Source organism: Aphis gossypii, chromosome 1 (assembly GCF_020184175.1).
Source record: "Aphis gossypii isolate Hap1 chromosome 1, ASM2018417v2, whole genome shotgun sequence".
NCBI classification, from domain to species: domain Eukaryota; kingdom Metazoa; phylum Arthropoda; class Insecta; order Hemiptera; family Aphididae; genus Aphis; species Aphis gossypii.
In genome coordinates this window covers 32,424,446-32,444,937 of record NC_065530.1, presented here as the reverse complement: position 1 = coordinate 32,444,937, position 20,492 = coordinate 32,424,446, and the positions used below count along the sequence as shown (strand labels likewise).

Sequence of the window (20,492 nt, the reverse complement as noted above, 5' to 3'; positions counted from 1 at the left end):
TATAAAATGATCTTCGTTATTTAATAAAATCTCATTCCGTTTTATTTGACTTTTAACTCTCGCTCTTGTTGCTTATTATACATCTACGCTCAAGGACATAACAGTAGGTATATGGCTATAACTCACTTGACCACGCATGTTACGTCAATGCAATTGAAATGATTAATTGTTTGCACATCATATGTCACGAATAGTTAAATTGTTAGCTTTTATAATGCACACAATACACGATATTGTTAAGACCCCACTACTAATAAGACTGTATACATACGAGCATACGGTACATGTAGTTATTTGAATTGCTTTCTCACGCACAAACATATACCTTCATACATAACATTTTGCCATGATTTAATGGTTACATAATGACTACGATAAATTTAGTTTAGAAACATTTCAGATTAGTACGTTTAAAACATTTGAATATGATGAAGTTTAGAAAAATGTAAATTTATACATACATAGGCATAAATACATGACTTAATTACGCGCCAACTGAATATTGTTCATAGTATTTAGGTATACTAAATAAATTCAATTCTTTCACATTGGTGATAAATTAGCTTTAATTGTAATTTTAATTTAATCAAACGTTAAATATACTAATTAATCAAGTAAATACACACATAATATTATATATATATATATATATATATATATATATACAGGTATATTATATTATTAATAAATTGTAATATAATGGATATTAAAATGATAATACTTTCTCAAAGCTATGTAAATATATTTTTAAAAAACACAATAAGTTCTTATGAGGATAATTATTTATGTTGAGCAACTATAATTTAACAAGTTATGAATTATGGTTTATTTTTGTTTTATTTTATCTGTAAAATGTTTATTTTGGTTTTATCCATGCATCCTTTTTTAATGTAGTAAAGAAACATACTGGCACTGCAAAGACAATTAGCCATACAATTGTCAATATCAATCCACGTAAAACTAAAGGATGATATAAAGGCCATTCTTTAAGTGTCAGATTTCCAATTGTTTCTGATGCAATGGATAAAGGTAGAAAACAATTGAAGGCCTTTAAAATAGGATGTGCGCTTTCCATTGGCCAAATAAGCCCTATAAAATTATAATATAAAATATTAAATTTAATTATTCAATCAAAATGGATTTTAATTGTACCTACTCGGAGTACAAAATATACACGCGTAACTTACCACATAAACATGAAAATAAAACATTCGTTCCCATATTAATATGGGTTGCCATAGTGTAGTTTTTTGAAACAGTAGCTACTAATATTCCTAAACACAATGCGTTATTTAATCAGTATAAGAATATTTTAAACTCATATATTACACTAATAGTGTATTGGTTTCCAATTAAATATATATTGTTTCGTTGAAAAAAAAAATGAATACGTAGACTATAATGATAAAAATTATTTTAAGTATACAAATGTGTAATTCATATAGATAAGGTCTTCCAAATTTTGCGTGATAGTTCCTCATAAGTTATTCTTATAGTGATTCAAAAATTATAAGAATGCATAAGCATATTTTTTTTTATTAGCGTTTGAAGTTCAAATATTAACAACAATTCGTCAAAACCATGAATATTTGCAAATTATTTTGTATAAGTAGCTAGGAGTTGAGAATTTAATACAAAATGTACCGTAAGTTTGGCTTACAATAATTATAAAAGAACTTAAATTTTGTTGTATTCAAACCATTAAAACATAAACCACCTTTTTCACCAACCATTGGAAATTTATTATAATATCCTAGACTGACATATCATCTCCGTTCAAAATCATTTTTTGTATGATACCTATGATTGGATTCAAATTTGATACATCCATTATAGTAACCTACTATACAGCAGAGCGTTACTCACTTGACTGTTCTTTTTTTGGGTGAAACCCTTTTCAATCAAAAACGTACCCTTCCCTTTTAAGCCAATTCAATTTTCGACCAAAAAAAATTTTTTTGTAAAATTATGGCAATTAAATAATTATGTAATTTTGAAAAATTATTAAAAGTATATAAATTACATAAAATATTGTAAAATAAAATATAGACATTTATTTAAAATTTAAGACTATCTATATTAGCGGTTCTCAAACTGTGCTCTGCAGAGCCTTAGGGCACCGCGGGCACATCTGAATTAAGTTCATATATTATTATTCATTAAATCGTTACAAGTTATATTTATATAGAATACAATTTTTATATTAGCAATTTATTGATCCATAATTTCTTATGAGTTGTAAAACTAGTATTTCAAGTTTTTAGAGCTTCGTGAATTTTTTTTTTTAGCATCTCAAGGGCTCCACGAAAAAAGAAGTTTGAGAACCACTGATCTATATCAACATTATTTTTATATTAATATGTCACAATATGTATAATATTATATAAAATAATAAATTAATAATAATAATAATTATAGGTAATTTTTTCAAAAGATACAAGACACTATTATTGTAAATATTTGTAATGAATAGTACCAAGAAATTTGAATTTGATTTGCAGAACCTTCAAAACTTAATACATGAAACAATAATGATGATTTTTATTGTGTGTGTATTATTAGGTACCTAATATCGTTTTGTAAATAATTTCGTCAAGAATTGTATTTTACGAATAATAATTCTCCAGATGCAATTGTAGGATAAATTGAAAAACCTTTTTTAAATTTTTTTTATAATATTGTACATATATTATAGCATATTAACATAAAAATAATGTTAATTAGGTACTAATATAAATTCGTATATATTAAAAATGTTCTATAATATAGAACCTATACATTATTTTACAAAATTTTATACAACTTATAAAAAATTATATAGGTAGCAGTAATTATTTTATTTTTTTATGTATATTATATAATTTTTGTTTTGGCTGAAAAGGAAATCAGTCTTTTTTAAATTTGGTCGAAAAGTGAATCGGCCGAAAAGGGAAGGGTACTTTTTTGATCAAAAACGGCTATGCCCCTTTTTTTTCCTTTTTATTGTTGGTAAATTTACTTTAATAAACCTTAAATTAATTTAGATAATCATTAATCAATAATTGAATAATGTAATATAAAAAGGTTTATTCAAATTTACCTGCAAACATTCCTTGATATCCAATTATCATTATAGTCATTGCAAATGTCCAAAAATTATCTAGTGAAATTGGGTTGTTAAATATGAAATACATAATAAATATTTCAATCGATGACTGTATAATGTGGACAATTGTTTGGAGAAATATTATGGACACAACAAATTCTAAGAATTTTACCCCTTTAAAATTCAAATACATACAATTTAAAATTTAAAAAAATCACTCTTCATCAATTTGTCTAAAAAAAATTACCAGCAACCATTATTCGACTCATAATTCCTTCATCCTTCTCCGACAGCAACAATCCAGTTGATAAAATCATTGGAAAATAAAAAGCTAATCTAAACATAATTTTAAAAATAAATATTATGTTACGTATTAAATAGTATATGATAAAATATAAGTAAAGTTATAATTTAAACAATAGAATAAATAAAAACTGTAGAAAGTTTAAAGTTTAAGTTTTTTTTTTTACTTATATAAATTTGACACTTTATTGTTAAAAAATATATCATTATGTTCTATTATAGATTTAAAACCAATATCAAACACTTTATAGAAAATTATGGAATACATTTCTACTTTGTTCATTATTAAAATATTAAATAATAAGAATAACGTTTTAAACAAAAAGAAAATAATTTCATATTAATAAAACTACTGAATTAAATGTTAAAATATCATTTAGACGAGTATCTTGGTTAAATCGAGGAAAATTGTTTAACCTATTTTATGCATTATACTTACAAAACTATATATCCTGGAGAAGCTGAATGAATAAATTCAGTGACTTTCACGTTTCCTATACTTTGAATCTATAAACCAAATAATGATAACAATATACTTAAAATAGTTTTGGAATTATTCACATTTAATGTTTTTAATGTTTATTACTGAAATTGGGTAAGAATATGATTTTTCACTTATATTGCAATACATGACTGCTTGATTTAATGTTTTCACAAATGTTGACGTCATATCATCTTTTATTTTTAATTTCATGATATAATCTAAAATAATTAATAAGTCAATACAATTATTCTATAAAATTATTTCATAATAGAATTAATATATGTATATATATATATATATATATATTTTAATTTAATTCATATATCAATATATTACTGGATGAATCTAACGTGATCTGAACCGAGCTAAAATCTACATCATAACGATTAACAAATAGATTGAGACGATTTTTCAACGTCAATGTATAGTTTGAAGTAAAATAAATTAAGCCCCATATTAACTTGGTGTTTAACGCAGCATTACCAGACTCCAGAGTTGAGTAGTCAATCTGAAATATATAAAGTTTAATTTATTTAATAAAATAGATAATTTTAATTTTTTAAGACTATTTACCAAATAATTATTAGATGCTCGTAGATGATCGATAAACATACAACTCAATTTTGTATTATTTGGATCGTTTAAGAAACATTTTTGTTGATATAAACCAGTGCTACAATTGTTTACTTCATCATTGACCACTCCCAACTTTACATTTTGAATGTTATGTCCAACGCATAAATTATATACAATAGTTTGGACCAGGGGTAAAACAAACGTGAAGAATAAAAATCTAAAAATAACCATATTAAAAAAATATTAATAAAAATTAATCTTAAAATTTAAAACATTACGTATGATCTTTGTATAAAAGTGCTGCATTTTTATATGTTAGAGCTCGAATTCTTCTCCAAGAGAAATCGTTTTTTAACCGATTCTTAGTAAACGGTAGAATTGCTGAGTATTCCCGTTTAGATTTAATGGATGTCTGTAAAGTAATTTAAATATAATTACTAATTAGTTAATTATCATATAATTATATTTCCTATATATTGAAACATGTATCGCTAAATTAATATATTTCTATTAATTATTTATACACGTCGAGTGCTACTGCTGAGTGCTGGGTAGCTACTCCTCTCAAGCTTTCACAATCAACTGTAACGGTACACGCTGTGACGTGTCACCGTTCTGTGTAAAAATAACGCTGACAATTTTTTGAGTAATCAGCCTGTTTTTATTTCTATATAAATTAAAATCGATTATAATTATAGGGATATTATGATTCACGAACCCGAGACCGTACGGACTATAGGTTCGAGACCATTTGACATTTCGTGGAATATTTATGTTTTATACAATTCCGGGTGGAGGTACGGATTGTCATGTCCGGCCCGCTCAAGTAAGTGGCGTCGGTTCGTGGGTCCGTCCGGGTAGCGTGGCCTAAGCAGGCGCGCTTGGGGGACTTTTTATGTGTGCGTCACTATCTGGTCCACTATCCAGACGGTGCTCCGGCCATAGGGTGTTCAAGCGGCAGTCACGGAGCCGTTGGCCGTAACGTCGAAAACGTCGGTCTGGTGTCACGACGACTTCTGGATGTCCGGGTTATGGACGAGCGGTGTAGATGATGATTCGGCGGTGTTGGTCGTCGCGCTAGTGTCGGTTGTCGTCGGAATGTGATGGCTGGTCTCGTGAATACACGCGGTGGTTTCTCCTTACTTCTGGCCGTCGAAGGTGTGCTGTTACGCAGGTCTTGATGGCTTGAAGTGTGGAGAAAGAGTAAAGTTGTTGTGCTTTGGTCGGTCAGTGTACCCGTATTTATACGGTTTGACCGACCTTTGTACGTGTGTCATTGGATCTGGTCGTACCGTTGGACGAGTAAAACTGACATCGTTCATGAAGTCGCTAGATGCCAACCGTGTTGTTTTCCCTCGGCTTTAGTGTGAAACTTGCTTGTGAAAACTCGCATTATTCATATTATGTGTTTGTGTTATCATGCGTGTTGCGTTTCCTTGCCTAACACTTGTTTATTATTCAATCATATTTTGGCCGTGAGAACTGCAGTTTTAGTATATGGTTATGGTAGTATTTAGTTATATGGTGTTTGTACCGTATCACAACTTTTATATTTTTTATTCCACTCATATGCTTATTGTAACTATTATTACAGATTGTATATATTCTAATAAATGACATCTTAATACACTGTGCTTATAATGTGCAGGACGCAAGAACTCAAATACTATTATTTTAAACTAGTATTTTGGATCAGTATTTTCCTTAATAAAAAAAAAAACAACTTTTAAACACTCGTTTAATATAGTAACTTGTTCTATTCAATTCTAGGTAGATGGATGGATAAAGTAAATTATTTATATAATGATGATATCTTTATATTACTTCAAATAAACTAATTGTATTATTTCAGGTGAAACAACAACAAAATAAAGAAATCTAAGAAGAGCTAAGTAACCAAACTTTATTAGAAAACAATTATAAATGCAATGTTTCAAAATATATTATAAAGACATTAAATCAGTTCAACGCCAGTATCTGTATATTTTTTTAATTTTCTGAAAAAATCATTCTATAATACATAACAATTTAAAATACATTTAAAATAAACATTAGAAAGTCATTATAACGTTACAGTTGTATATTATTCAAAACAGAAAATTATTTTTAATCAATTTTAAAATTGTTATTGTTTGACAAACATAATTTATACTTTATAGCAGGTAGGTACATAGTTAGCTTATGGCGCTTATGCATCGTATTATAAATTACTTACTTTCTCGCTTTCTTGTATACAACAAAGTGATAAAAATGCTTCTTCCAACGTTAAAGAACTTTGTTTTAATATTAAAGTATTAGGAGAATCTTCGCCCACTAATACACCATTTCGCATAAATCCCACCTATTAAAAATGTTAAGACAATATTAATTATAATTATAAATGTAAATTACATAGATACTGAGTGGAGATTTCATAACTACACCACGTATACCAATAATAAAATAAAATAACAATAGGTACTATTACATTGTTATTATTTATTGCTGTCTTCACAGATAATAAGCACATTTTTACGGTATGTAAAGAAAGATAATATTATAATACTAGTAATGATGAGTAATGAGTAACTAGATAAGAAAAAATATTACTTCCTAAGATGTAAGAATAGTATTTCAAATAATATTCGAAATACATATTTCCAAGTGTTCGGTTAAGACAGTATTAGTATTCAATTATCTTATTTGTATTTATCATCTACCATATATTCAGTTATTCTGGTTATAAATATTATGGAATAGTTGCTTTGAATTTAAAATTTTAAAAATAGATATGTGCCTAGTATTTAATAAATAAGTCAGTGCTATATAATATACTTTATGCTAATGACAAATAAATCATTAAATACGTTTAAAGAAATATAATGATGTTATTATGACTATAGCTATATGGGATGAACAATAATGATAAAAAGAATAATCATTTTTAACATTTTTCTACTTTAAACAAAATATTGATGCTGAATAAGCCGATATTATTATTACAATAGTACAATACCACGTCTGCTCTAACTGCCTCCTCGACATAATGCGTAGTTATGACAATAGTTTTTCCTCTCAGAGAAAGCTCAACGAGGTGATTCCAAATACTGATAATAAAGTAATCAAAAACAAAAATTACTATAATGACAGTGTCCAGTGATAAATAAAATGCACATAAAAAATAAGTAATTACCTTTGCCTTATAACTGGATCTATACCGACAGTGGGCTCATCGAGAATAATAATTTTGGGATCATGAAATAACGCTACGCCAAACGATAATCGTCTTTTTTCTCCTCCACTAAAATTATAGTAAATCATTATTTGTAAATTGACAATAGAATTTGAGAGGTTTCCTGTAAGCCACAATGAAGCAAAACGTATTTTCGTTTCTTTCTATACATTAGTCCACACTTGGTTTACAATGCATTGTATAAAGCCCCACATTGTATACTTAAAAATAAAATAAAGTAAAGTAAATCTACGTTATTACCATCCAGAATATATTTTATAATCCTTTGTCGTATATTATGAAAGACACAACTCGTTTCGATAAATACATAAAAATAATATTAAAATAAATTTCTCAGAAGATAATATCAACTCGGTACTTAATGTAAATAAAAAAATGAATCTAAAAGCCAAAAACAATGATTGGCAGTAGTACATGGTTTTTATACTTCAGATGTGTCAAAAAATGTAGGTATTTAATATTTTTAATAAGGAAATTATGAGTTGGTTAAATAAAATGTAAACAATCATTAAAAACTAAAATTACTGTAAAATTTTATAAAATTGCTCACGACATCAATTTTTTTTATTTAATATATGAAATATAATGTAGACTGTACTCGAAGACATTTATTCTAAAATACTAAAAAATACCATTCATATTCAAAATGCTTACTACCAAGGGTTAAAAAAAAATCCTTCTACAATAATTAGGTATTATCGTAAAAGACCTATTTTATACAAATATTAATACATAGTTGATAGTTGTGTAACAATATTAACCTTAAGTTTTTGATTTGTATACTCAACGAGGGTAATCTCAGTAAACGGACTAACTCGTTAATCCTCCTTTTTACATTTTCATCGTTTATTCCGTATAACTTTCCATAAAATATGAAAGTTTGATATGAAGTTAAGTTATTGTGCAAAGTGATGTCCTATAAAAATATAAACAAATATATAATATAATATTAACTTTATGCAAATTTTGAGTATAAAAACTGTCCTAGAAATCATAATAATATACTTGTGGCATGTAACTAATTTCCGAGTGACATTGCGCTTTTAAATATATTTGACCAGAATCTAATGCAGTTAAACCAAGAATACAATTCAATAAAGTTGTTTTTCCACAACCACTGGGCCCTAGAAGTCCATATCTAAAAATATATACATCGAATAAATAATTACATTTGTCACTGATATGTAAAAATACTATTGAATATTCGTAGCGTATTTATTAACGTGATAAAATGTTATTTTTGTTTAAACCAGTAAAACGAAGAAAAAATTTCACTCAAATGTAATAATTTAAAAATCCCAAAAATAAACAGACATTAAAATTGTACCCGTCTCGTTTTACTCAACTCAACAATATAGTATATTTTTATTGATAAAAATTAAAAATACATCAATAAATAGTTGCATCACAACAAACGGTTTTGAATGGATATCCATTGTGAATTTATAACTACATTTGTTATATGTTTAATTTAATATTCTTTTTGCGATTTTTTTTATAAAAATGTTCTACATCGGTATGGAAACAAACAAAAAATAGAACCTCTTCAAAGTAGAATCACAATCAATAGATATATAGCTATATAGGGCATACGCCGACAAAAAACATAATTATTTATCAACACAAAGCCTTATGTTTTAATAGGATCAAAATAAACAATAACTATCTATTAAAATGTCTCGAGATGTATAGATATAATATCAATGTCTGTAGACTAAAATCAAAATGTCTAATGCGTATAATATTAGTTTTTCAAAACGATTTAAATTGGTAATAATTTCATATGAAAATGCCACTAAAAAGAATTATTAACCATTCTTACACCAAGCCATAGAATCTAAAAAGATAAAAATCAATTTATACAATATACATTCTTTAAATACGTACATTGTTCCCGTGGATACAGACATATTTAAGCCTTCCATACTTATTATGTCTGAATAACGTTTATAAGCATCTTTCACAATTATTGATTTATCTCGGGCTATGTTTTCGAAGCCACTAAAAACTTCAAAAGACATTTTTAAAATATAATATACAAATTATATTATAGGTATTAAAATTAGAAAATCCTCCAAAAATGTTATGTGAATACAAATAATTTTTAACTGAAACTTCTATTATGATAAACTGCAAAAATAGAAGGTTTGTATTTTTTTCAAGGACCAAATTATTTGAATAGATACATATTATAATTATATGGTTTAGAGATCCTAATCAAGGAAATATAATAGAAATTATAAAAATTGTTATTTTATTATAATATAATAGGCATCAATTGTTATTTATGATTTATAATATTCAAAATAGTCACAAATTTAACATATTATTATGAGTTATGACCAAGGTTGAAATAATTTATAATAAATATAACTTGTATTATATTTAGTCTATTTTCAAAATTGTGTAGAAATTAAGATATTTTCGGATATTTATTATTCAAATAAATTAATCAAATGTAAATTAATATTATCATAACTATAAATTTATTAATAATTAATTTCATATTAGATCCAAGGAGACATATCCGCAGTACAATATTATACAAAACTATAGGCAGACCATCAAGAACCACGAATGTCTAAAATACCTATAACAATACACCTTGTTATAATCCACTATTATAATTATCTATGGATAACATTCTAATTAATATAATTGCTTTAATTGACATGGCAGCCTATAATATTATATAAAGGTATAATTTAATTTTTAATTTTTTTTTTTTTTAATTCATAATTAAAATTCTAATTTATAATTATTCAAATAACTAACCTAACCTGGGGTATTTTTTAATATAGGTATTAGAAATGTCTTATTTTTTTTTTTTTTTTTTTTTTTGACTTATTAGATACTTATGTATAATGTATATTTATTAATATTTATTATAAATTCTACATAACGTTAAGCATGATTCATATAATTTAAAGTATATAATATTTATGAGAATTTTTAGAATTTAAAATAACAGAAATTTAAATTAACGATTTAAAAAACAATTTTGATTTCAATCACAAATAATGGTTGTAAAACGATTGTTTTTTCTTTTAACTTTCACCTTTTTACTTGAAAAATAATGTTAACAGACTAATCAAACAATATTTTTTCAAAAAACAAGATAAAATAAAGACTTTTGTTTAAATGCTTATTTTGCAATTTTTCAATTAAAAAATTAGTAATAAGTAGGTAATTAAGTATATAAGTAGTATTATAATTAGGTTATAAATTTTGTAATAGGACATTTAATTGCTTTCAATATAAATAAAACGTATAAACTGTATCACAGAACATATACTTAAAGTCGATGAATACCTAATAGATTTCTATATCTTTTTTTACGAAATAACTTTTTACGCACATATTATATATCTATCAAAATAACAATATTATAGTGCTACCTATATACCTATAGTTCTTATTTAAATATAAATAATGTATAAGCCTTTATAGTTTTTATAACTTTTTATGACAAAAACGAAGTCTCACTGACAATAAATAATTCAAAGATAATATTTCATTATATTCGATTTTTTTCCAAGTACCTATAAGGAGGAAAGTGGTGAATTTACTTTTTTCAACAATTGTGTTATTTTTCAGGTAAAAGAGAAAAAGTACACAATTATGCTGTATCAATAATAATCGTTTGATTTGAATTTTAATATAGTCTTTTTTTACTAATTAGATATTTATAGCAGGTTGTCATGCGATATTTTTCTTCGTTTGTATTTGTTTAATTATTTGTTCATTCTTCTGAATAATAAAACAATTTTGTAGTACTTAATATTAAATGTGTAAAATATTAATTTAGGTACTTATAACAAAATCATGAACAATTGTCCAATGCGTATGTATTTTGTCATTATTATGGAGTTTTTGGAACGATTTTCTTTTTCGAGCCTGCGATGTAAGTAATACACTGTACATAACATAAACATTAAAAATTACAGACAGGATATACAGTGTCTAGACATCGTTGTTAGCCGCTCGTCTTTCTTCATCGCATTGCAATTCATTTTTTCTTTTTAATTCAAAAGTTTAATAATACAATACTATTGTATGCGAAGCATAATTCAGTTTAATGTAGTGTTAACAGACAATATTTCCAAGTCTTTATCTTTTTATTTAACAAATTATACTAAAATAAATACAAAATACTATAAGAAATAAAATTAACATTGTCTTGAAATAAAAACATTCACTATAATTAAAACATCATTATCTACAGGGTGATACACTAAACATGTTCACCCCTATTTTTCCCTTTAATAATACATATTTTATTAAAATTCTGGTTTTTTAAATTTTTAAGTATACCTACTCAAATACGGCTATAACACAAATTTACGGAATCTATATAGTAATATATTACAGTATGTAGTAATACCCACTGATATACATACAGGACTCCAAAAGTTTCATATATATACATAATACATATACACAATTCAGCATAATTCTAAATGCAACGTTGCCATACTATTAATTATTCTTGTTATTCTAAATTGTAATTTTTGAAAAATTTAATTTTTTCTTGGTTTGTTAGTAAAACGTGAAAGTAATTATCAAATGACTTTTTTGAACATTTTCTTTTATATGTAAATAAAAATTCAAACGACTAGTTATAGTGTTATTAAACTTGTGCAGTACCCCCTTCTTTAAACAACAATAAATTTTGAAAAAAACTGAAAATAAATGAACTTGCTTATAAGAAACTATAAAATAATTTATACATTCCACGCCTCTGTTTTAAGCCTAAAATTTGAGATTTATTACAGCCGCACTATCATTTTATATACGAGATGTTTTGTTGTACAATGAAAGACAAGCAGTTGACATTTATCATGTATTTATGATGCTTTGTTATCTGTCAGCCATAATCGGAGGGTTAGTGGGAAACAGTGATTATGGTAAGTATAAGTAAGTAAATTCTAATAATATAACAATATAACAATATAAGAACTAAGTCATTAGTATTTTTTTTTAAATAATGTCACACCTGCATATAATATTATATTTTTCTTAAAAATGTCCAACATAACACATTTACGATCACCAGGACAAATTTTGTGTACCTACCTAATGTAAATTCATCTATTATCCACCTTGAAGCTAGAACATTATTTGTATTTTTTACATATAATTTTTTAACAAATTAAGAGTATATCATAAAATATAACTGTTGCTTAAAAATACTCATAGCTAGTTTAAAAATTTAAATATCCTAAAAAAACTGATAAACACATACACAGATTACATTCTTAATTATAAGATTCTAAAATTATTTCCTCTAATATTAAACCTAACTACACAAAATTAGTCCTGCTCAAATTTGTTGTATTTAAGTTTCTTAAAAACATATCTATAATACATGTGGGTTTGTGTCCATTTAAGGGGATTGGAAGCATTGATTTTCTGTCTTTGTCTTACACACGTGGAATATAGGAAAAATAGCTATACGCGCCTGACAAAAATTAAGGTACTTCTAGTTGTTCGATTTAAAATATGTAAAGATGATTGAATTGGTATACAAGTTTACTTTGCATCGGTCGAAGCACTTCATCGATTGTTTTATTGTTTAAAATAAATATTTTTATGAGAATAAATATTTTAAATTTAATAAATTTGTCAATTTTTATTATTAAATATATATTGAAAATATTAAAAATATACTTCAACTGATGCAAAGTAAACTTGTATGCCAATTCAATCATCTTTACATATTTTAAATCGAACAACTAGAAGTACCTTAATTTTTGTCAGGCGCGTATAGCTATTTTTCCTATGTTCCACGTGTGTAAGACAAAGACAGAAAATCAACGCTTCCAATCCCCTTAATTGTTTATTTTTTAGATTTAATACATTATTTATTTAGTAATAACTAATTTAATATAATCAGATGTCTTTAATAACCTAATTATTCTGTAGTATAATAAGTAACTAAAATTGAATAAACAATTATTTTTAAATATGATTGTTTACCATGTTTACTAACTTATTAAAATTATGAATTATAATAATATAACTATATAAGTTTATAATATAGATAAATACCTATTCTTGTGTTTTAGAACTATCTTAACATTTTCAATACTGTATTGGATTGGAATATTGATGTTATTTTGGTCAACTGTTCAAATCAAAAATACATTATTAACTAAGTAAATAAAAAAATTAATACTATTTTAAAACATGTGTATTAATATGCTTACGACATAATGCAATATATATACATATGTATTTATAATTTAACCTGTTAGGTTGATATTATGTCATTATTTCTAATCTCTATAATGTTATATATATATATTATATACATCATTTTTTCATTTATTTTTTTTTTTCAAAATAAAATGTTGTAATGTATATAAACAAAAATAAACACTGTTAAATTTAAATATAAGTGACTTGACACTTTTTTAACTTACTGTTATAATTACAGTACTATTTACCATAAAAAAAGCTCTTAAAAAACGACAAATTCTGTTCAAAGAATTTTATTAACAATAATATGTTGAATCCCGTCTACAGTTTAATAATTATTGAATTAAAAACTTATTGAACTCAATTAACTGATAAATTGTAAACGTATTTTATTTCTCTAGTTTCATGGCACTATACAGTCTGGTTTTTATTTCAATTGGTGTGGGTGCTATAAAATGTTGTATCGCAGCATTTGGAGTAGATCAGCTCATCGGAAATAATCAAAACGTAACCTCAACACAAGTACACGGATTCTTCAGTACTTTCTACTTTTCTATACACTTAGGCGTGTTATTCGGAATGATTACTTCACCAATCATCAACAAAATTTTGTTGTACAAGGGCCACAATATCAACGGATATATTATCAGATTTGGACTGGTGGTTATCACAATGTCAATCTCAATAAGTAAACATAGAGGCATAAAGCCTTGTGATTTAAATCATAACCTGCGTATATTAAGTTTAGAAAATGAAAAAGGTAGAAGGCCAATTTATATACCTACCTACAAAATTTTAAATAAGTAAAAATGTGTATAATACCCTTTAAATGCGAATAGTTTATTAATTATCACTACTGCATTATTGTGAATCTCGTATGTAGATGAACTTTTTATATTATAATGAACAGTACCTACACGTTATTCAAATCCAAAAATAAATGTCTTACAATTTAAAATATTTCCACAAGTGTTTTGTGATTTTATTCAAAGAAAAATAATAAATTAATAAGTTACGCTGAAGGGGTAATAAGTGTAATATCTAAGGGTAATCTTTTAAAATTTATGGAAAATCTCCATCTATTATCGTACTATTTCTAAATAACTGATTTAAAAATATTTATTTGGTATCTAATAACTCACAGAAAAAATGACTTACAAAAATGTGTAAAGATATCAAACAAACTGTGTATTATTGTTGAGAGTGTGTCTTGTTCAGTATAAAATATAGATAAATAAATTAAAACTAATTTAAATATATATTTATACTAAGTAATTTTCTCATTTTTTTAAATAAATATATTACTTTTATGACTTAAACATTACAGTATAGGTAGTATTGTATAGTATAAAATAACAATACTTTTTTTTTACCTAGGCGTATTTGTTTGCGGAAATCCATACTACTTCTTCAAAAAATCTCTCACTAATATTTTACCTAAAATGATTAAATGTATTTTAGTAAGTAAACATTTTACAATAATTTCATTGAACTCAAAAATTTAAATTTTATAATAAAAAATATACTTATATCCAATATTCATATAATATTCATGTACAGTTATAATAATCACTATATTGTGGTATATTATTATGCATCTTTGTTCACAGTTTTCTTTGTGGAAACGATTAACATCACGCTGCAAGGAGACAAAAAATAAACATTGGTTAGAATCAGCAAAAGATTCATTTTCAAACGAAACCATAAATGACACGAAGAAAACGTTACACATACTCTATCTTTACATACCTTTATCAGTATTTTGGAGCTTGTTTGACCAACAAGTTAATCATAAAAAAAATTGTAAAAGTCGTATTCATATTAATTTTGCAAGCTTACTATCTATTGATTTAGCACACAACTTGGATTTTTCAAGCATCAAGGACAAGCGACAATTTGCTTGGCATGCCATTTTCAGTGTACATGCTACAAGTGGTAAATCCCCTACTGGTATTGTTCACTATTCCGTTAATGGACCGTCTAGTTTACCCTTATTTGAAAAGTCATAAACTATTTAAGTATCCTCTAAAACGAATGTTGCTCGGTGGTGGTATAGCTGGTATAGCATTCATTTTTGCTGGATGCCTCGAAAAATGTTTAGAGGTATGTGAATTACTCATACCTGTAGGTTATAGACGATAGTATATTCTGGAAAACTGTATTGACAAATTGTGTTTTTTATTTTGTTAATAATATATAATTTTAGTTCTACTGTATTACAGGAGAATATGCAAGATGTAAGTATACATAATGCAAGTACATACACAAAAGCGCGTTCAGCGAATATATGGATATCAAATTTAGGCTTACAAAAATTTAACGCAACTGGATATTTTATTTTTGATCATAATATTATAACTCCAGAATATATGAAAATTCGAATACCGAAAAGAAAAAACCAAACATATTTTATAAATGACAAAGGAATAATTAAAGTAGGCTTAAAAAGATATATTATGAAAAATTATAGTCAATGTTGCGTATTATTATTAAATAAGGTAGTGCAAAACATAATTGAATGATTTAATGACTAGTGTTATTTGCCTACCTATAGGGTATATTAGATTATACGAATAGATTTTTACTTAGGTACCTAAATACTTATCATCTCAAATGATTTGAAATGTTTTAAAAATATTTTTTACGTTACGTAAAATTGCAAAACAACAAGAGTGTAAAAAACATTATTTTTTTTATTTTTTTTCCGTTTAAGTTTTTAAATTTTTATTTTTTTTAATGGTATCCTAGGTACATTTTATTTTTTAATGAATTGGAATAGCATAACAATATTTTACTAAGCAATAAACATCTACTCTGAAACTCTGGTATTATTTCATCCGATTATCTTAAATACAATATATAACCTATTACCAAAATATTTATAAATAACATAACTCAGAGAAATTATTTTGGTTAGGAATGAGTAGTTTTAAAAACAAAAATAAAATTCAAAAATGTTTACCAACCTTTAAAATCTTATTTCATAACAGAAAAGTTTTATATACTTTTTTAATAACTCTTTAAAGTCGAATTAACGTATTTGTGAATGTATAATATTTTTAGAAGTCAATTGTATTATTAGTAATGGAAAATAGTTTATTTAAAGAAGATAACACTACATTTAAGTCACCTTCAGCAGTGCTCGTGCCAGAAAATGTGTTCATGACTTCAGCAAAAAAACATCCATACATAATACAGTAAAATTGTATATGGTTATTAAAAAAAACTAATATTTTTCATCAGGGTAATATGTTTTGTATTAGTATAATAGTCCCATCAAATGAAAATAGAAGATTATGGTTACGGATCAAAAATCTTACACTCGAGTCTATGTCTAATAATAAGATAAAAATTTTCGAGGAATCATTTTGCGTTTCTCAATTTCAAAATAATACAATTTTGAAAATTCCTTCGGGTTTGTAAGTATATTGAAACAATATAAATTTATGAGTTTAAAGTTTTTATTAAATACAAATATTTATTTCTTAAAATAATTCTTAAATTCTTAAATATTTCATGAAATGTAAAAATAAAGTACGACAATAGACTATAGTCTTGAAATTTTGATAATACATTATTACTTATTTACTTTAAATTTTGCCAACTTACAAATACCTAATACGTAACAACTAACAAGTACCATTTCTATAAAACTAAAAATGACGTAGATTATCATTATTAGTTATTGAAGATAGTTTTTTAAAAAATGATATACCTAATAATTTATAGCTACAAATAATTTTTAAAATACAATTTTAAGGTATACACTGACGATACATTATATGGATAAAAAACAGACACCGATTTCAATGAACGTGTTAAAACTTGAAACCGAATCTATTTACATATATAGAAATGAATATGATAATAATTTAATAAATTCTGTATGTATTACCTGTATATTATAACCTTTAGGTCCTATGTCACTATGATTATCATAGTAATATATAATAATATTATCATATTATTACTATTACATACTTTAATACACAACACAATATTTTTAGAGGTTCAAATCGAATGAAATTTTGCAGAATCGTGTTTTAAGTAAAGTGTGGTTATTACCTCAATTCGTTTGTATGACATTTGGTGAAACATTGTTTGCTATGACTGGATTATCGTTTTCCTTTTCAGAAGTAAATAAAAATCAGTTTAAAAAAAGTAAAATGTATTTCAATTTAATAAGTACCTTAACTACCATACGCATACTTAACAATTGTTCGTTACATAATAAACATCGATCAAAAATTTTAAATACCTAAGAAAATATTAATAATAATTCCAATATTTAAGAGAGCAAAAGACTTGTTACTTTTTTTTTTTATTAACTGTAATAATAATTTGTTTACACGATTACAATTACTGCGGACAAAAATGCAGAATATCTTTTATTTGCAATATAGAATAAATGTGACGTTGCCATGTTTAAATTTTCATATGTATTTAAATTAATTAAATACTTGATCATTTAAAAATATTGATTCGGCTTCGTAGTTATTACTGGCCAGTGGCCGATACGGGGTGGATGGAAAAATGCGTCTACAAACCGAGTTGTTTTTTTTTTTTTTGTTTGTCTCCATTGCTCACATCCATAACTAAACGAATTGTACTAAACAAATTTTTTTTCAGACTCCTGAATCGATGAAAACCGTTTCAATATCTATGTGGTATTTTTGCGTGGCTCTTGGGAATTTAACTGTTATTTGTATCAACAAATTTATAGCGTTTGAAAAAAAAGTAGGTAATCAATTTGTATATCCTTTAATTTATACCTACAAGACCACAATAACTGTCAAGTATATTTTGAAACCAGTCCAACATGTTTTTCATGTTTGCTTTCATTGCGCTTTTGACAATAATCATCACCATCAAGTTAAGTAACACGTACGAAAAATTGTATTTCAAAACAGAAATGGAAAATGAATACGAAAAAGATAACGTTAATTTAGGTAATACTCTGTCTTACGATAGATCAAAAAACAAAACTTAAATAGCTTATCATAAAATAGAAAAGTAGTTATATATTTGGATATTGTATGTTTGCAGTGATAAAGAAAAGTTATCAACTATTGTTTTGAAAACGAAGAAATTGTATTTAAAACAATTATCAGAAAATAATATTAAATTAAAATTAAAATGTTATAAATTATACATATACATATGTGTATGTTTTGTTTAAAATCAAATTCTTCAAAACAGAAATAACAACAAAAAGATCTTGAACGCGTTTAAAATTTAAATAGTGTTAAAATTATGTGAAATGTTTTTTTGTATAATAATTTGAATTTCAAATAATGTACGGTGGTAATAAAACGTAAAAATTTATATCATAGTTTATCGAACTTTTTGCTCTGTTTTTAGTATGTTATCTAACCGGGTATTAAACCTTTATGGGATACATAAAATTATTATTAATAGTGATGACGATATTTTTAAAATAAAATGTAAAATCACACACGTCAGTAGTTTTAGCGTACGTCATCACGAATAATAATAGGTATTCAGTAACAAAGTAATAACCATTAAATATTAAAATATTAACTACCTATAGGTATAACATCATTATTACTCTATTAGACCAATCGGTTGACTCCATTGACCCGTGAAAGAAAATAATTGAAACTGAAAGACAAAATTTCTGTTTGTTTTCTACAATAGATCAGCACGAAGTACCTATATACGTGTACGAACCTAATGTTCCTATAGGCAGTAGATTTAAGTTTATTTAGAAAATCGTGACTGTACTGGTTGTAATGAAGGAATTCTAAAGCGTCAGAACTCAGAAGATTAAACAGCCGCTAGGATGTCAAATTTTGATCTACCAAATCGGATTCGGAACCTAGTAACGGACTTACGGCGATATTAATGTTTAATATGGATAAATGATAATTTTTTTTGATTGTGCTCTATTTATGTATGCAAAAATACTGTTATCTACACAAAAAAATAAGTTTTATTTTTCACAATTTCTCAATTTCTGTGTAAATGTATATTCCCCTACAACACTACTCTATTATCTATAGTCTATACTATAAAAGCAAGTCCCAATTTTTTGTCACACATACAATATATAAATCCACACCGTTCAACGTATTGTCACCAATTTTTTTACTGTTATATAGATATACCTGACAGTTTGCTGAAGATTTTAGTACCACTTTTGTTAGGCAACATGTCCAATATTTAGTCATTTTCAGATTTTTACAGAAATATGTTATTTGTATCACATATTTGTAGACACATTATTTAGTGTGAAAACGAAACATATCTACGTGTATGTGTATCTTTATTCCATTTATTTCGAAAAGGGAACATAATAAGTTACATAAAATAAGTTAAATTAAAATTTTGACGTATATGTATTTTACATATATTAGTATAATATATTAAAATAATTTTTAAAAACGTAAATAGTTAAACAATCACCAACGGGTCACGCCTCAGAATGTGTACCTATATAAAATTGACAATGAATCAATTTATTATTATTGTCAATGTATATGAATATGAGATGTCAAAACGGCTCGGTGCTTTGAACGGTCCTGCGGGGTTAGGAGTATAGATCACTGCGTTCTAACTACGACTGATGTACTTAATCTTGAGATTCAATG

General features: G+C 25.6%; 2 protein-coding genes across 10 annotated transcripts; one reads left to right on the top strand and one right to left on the bottom strand.

The window, feature by feature from the left end:
* Positions 1 to 671: 671 nt before the first annotated feature.
* Positions 672 to 15,338, bottom strand: LOC114132276 (ABC transporter G family member 23-like). Of its 4 annotated transcripts, none has more exons than XM_050198302.1 (15): positions 15,255 to 15,338; positions 8,686 to 8,818; positions 8,442 to 8,596; positions 7,621 to 7,728; positions 7,444 to 7,534; positions 6,664 to 6,789; positions 4,727 to 4,860; positions 4,446 to 4,665; positions 4,209 to 4,380; positions 3,975 to 4,090; positions 3,828 to 3,895; positions 3,333 to 3,421; positions 3,080 to 3,259; positions 1,188 to 1,274; positions 672 to 1,089 (listed from the first exon to the last, which is right to left on the bottom strand). In XM_050198302.1, the coding sequence occupies exons 2-15, from the start codon at positions 8,692 to 8,694 to the stop codon at positions 857 to 859; spliced, it is 1,788 nt and encodes a 595-aa protein (XP_050054259.1). In that variant the 5' UTR covers positions 8,695 to 8,818; positions 15,255 to 15,338; the 3' UTR covers positions 672 to 856. The 4 variants fall into 4 exon arrangements, with proteins under 4 accessions (XP_050054259.1, XP_050054255.1, XP_050054257.1 ...); XM_050198298.1 differs by lacking the exon at positions 15,255 to 15,338 and adding an exon at positions 9,568 to 9,735; XM_050198301.1 differs by lacking the exon at positions 15,255 to 15,338 and adding an exon at positions 9,568 to 9,739 and having other exon boundaries at positions 854 to 1,089; positions 1,157 to 1,274.
* LOC114132280 (peptide transporter family 1-like) lies at positions 11,411 to 19,191 on the top strand. 6 transcript variants are annotated; one of them, XR_007603502.1, is made up of 15 exons: positions 11,411 to 11,584; positions 12,456 to 12,597; positions 13,749 to 13,838; positions 14,283 to 14,569; positions 15,259 to 15,341; positions 15,492 to 15,665; positions 15,736 to 15,984; positions 16,104 to 16,316; positions 16,945 to 17,078; positions 17,145 to 17,300; positions 17,642 to 17,765; positions 17,889 to 18,017; positions 18,511 to 18,622; positions 18,695 to 18,830; positions 18,928 to 18,950. XR_007603502.1 is itself a non-coding variant. In XM_050198297.1 (15 exons), the coding sequence occupies exons 3-15, from the start codon at positions 13,792 to 13,794 to the stop codon at positions 18,957 to 18,959; spliced, it is 1,872 nt and encodes a 623-aa protein (XP_050054254.1). In that variant the 5' UTR covers positions 11,411 to 11,584; positions 12,456 to 12,587; positions 13,749 to 13,791; the 3' UTR covers positions 18,960 to 19,191. The 6 variants fall into 6 exon arrangements, 5 of the variants coding, with proteins under 5 accessions (XP_050054254.1, XP_050054251.1, XP_050054252.1 ...); XM_050198297.1 differs by having other exon boundaries at positions 12,456 to 12,587; positions 18,511 to 18,618; positions 18,928 to 19,191; XM_050198294.1 differs by having other exon boundaries at positions 17,916 to 18,017; positions 18,511 to 18,618; positions 18,928 to 19,191.
* Positions 19,192 to 20,492: the final 1,301 nt, after the last annotated feature.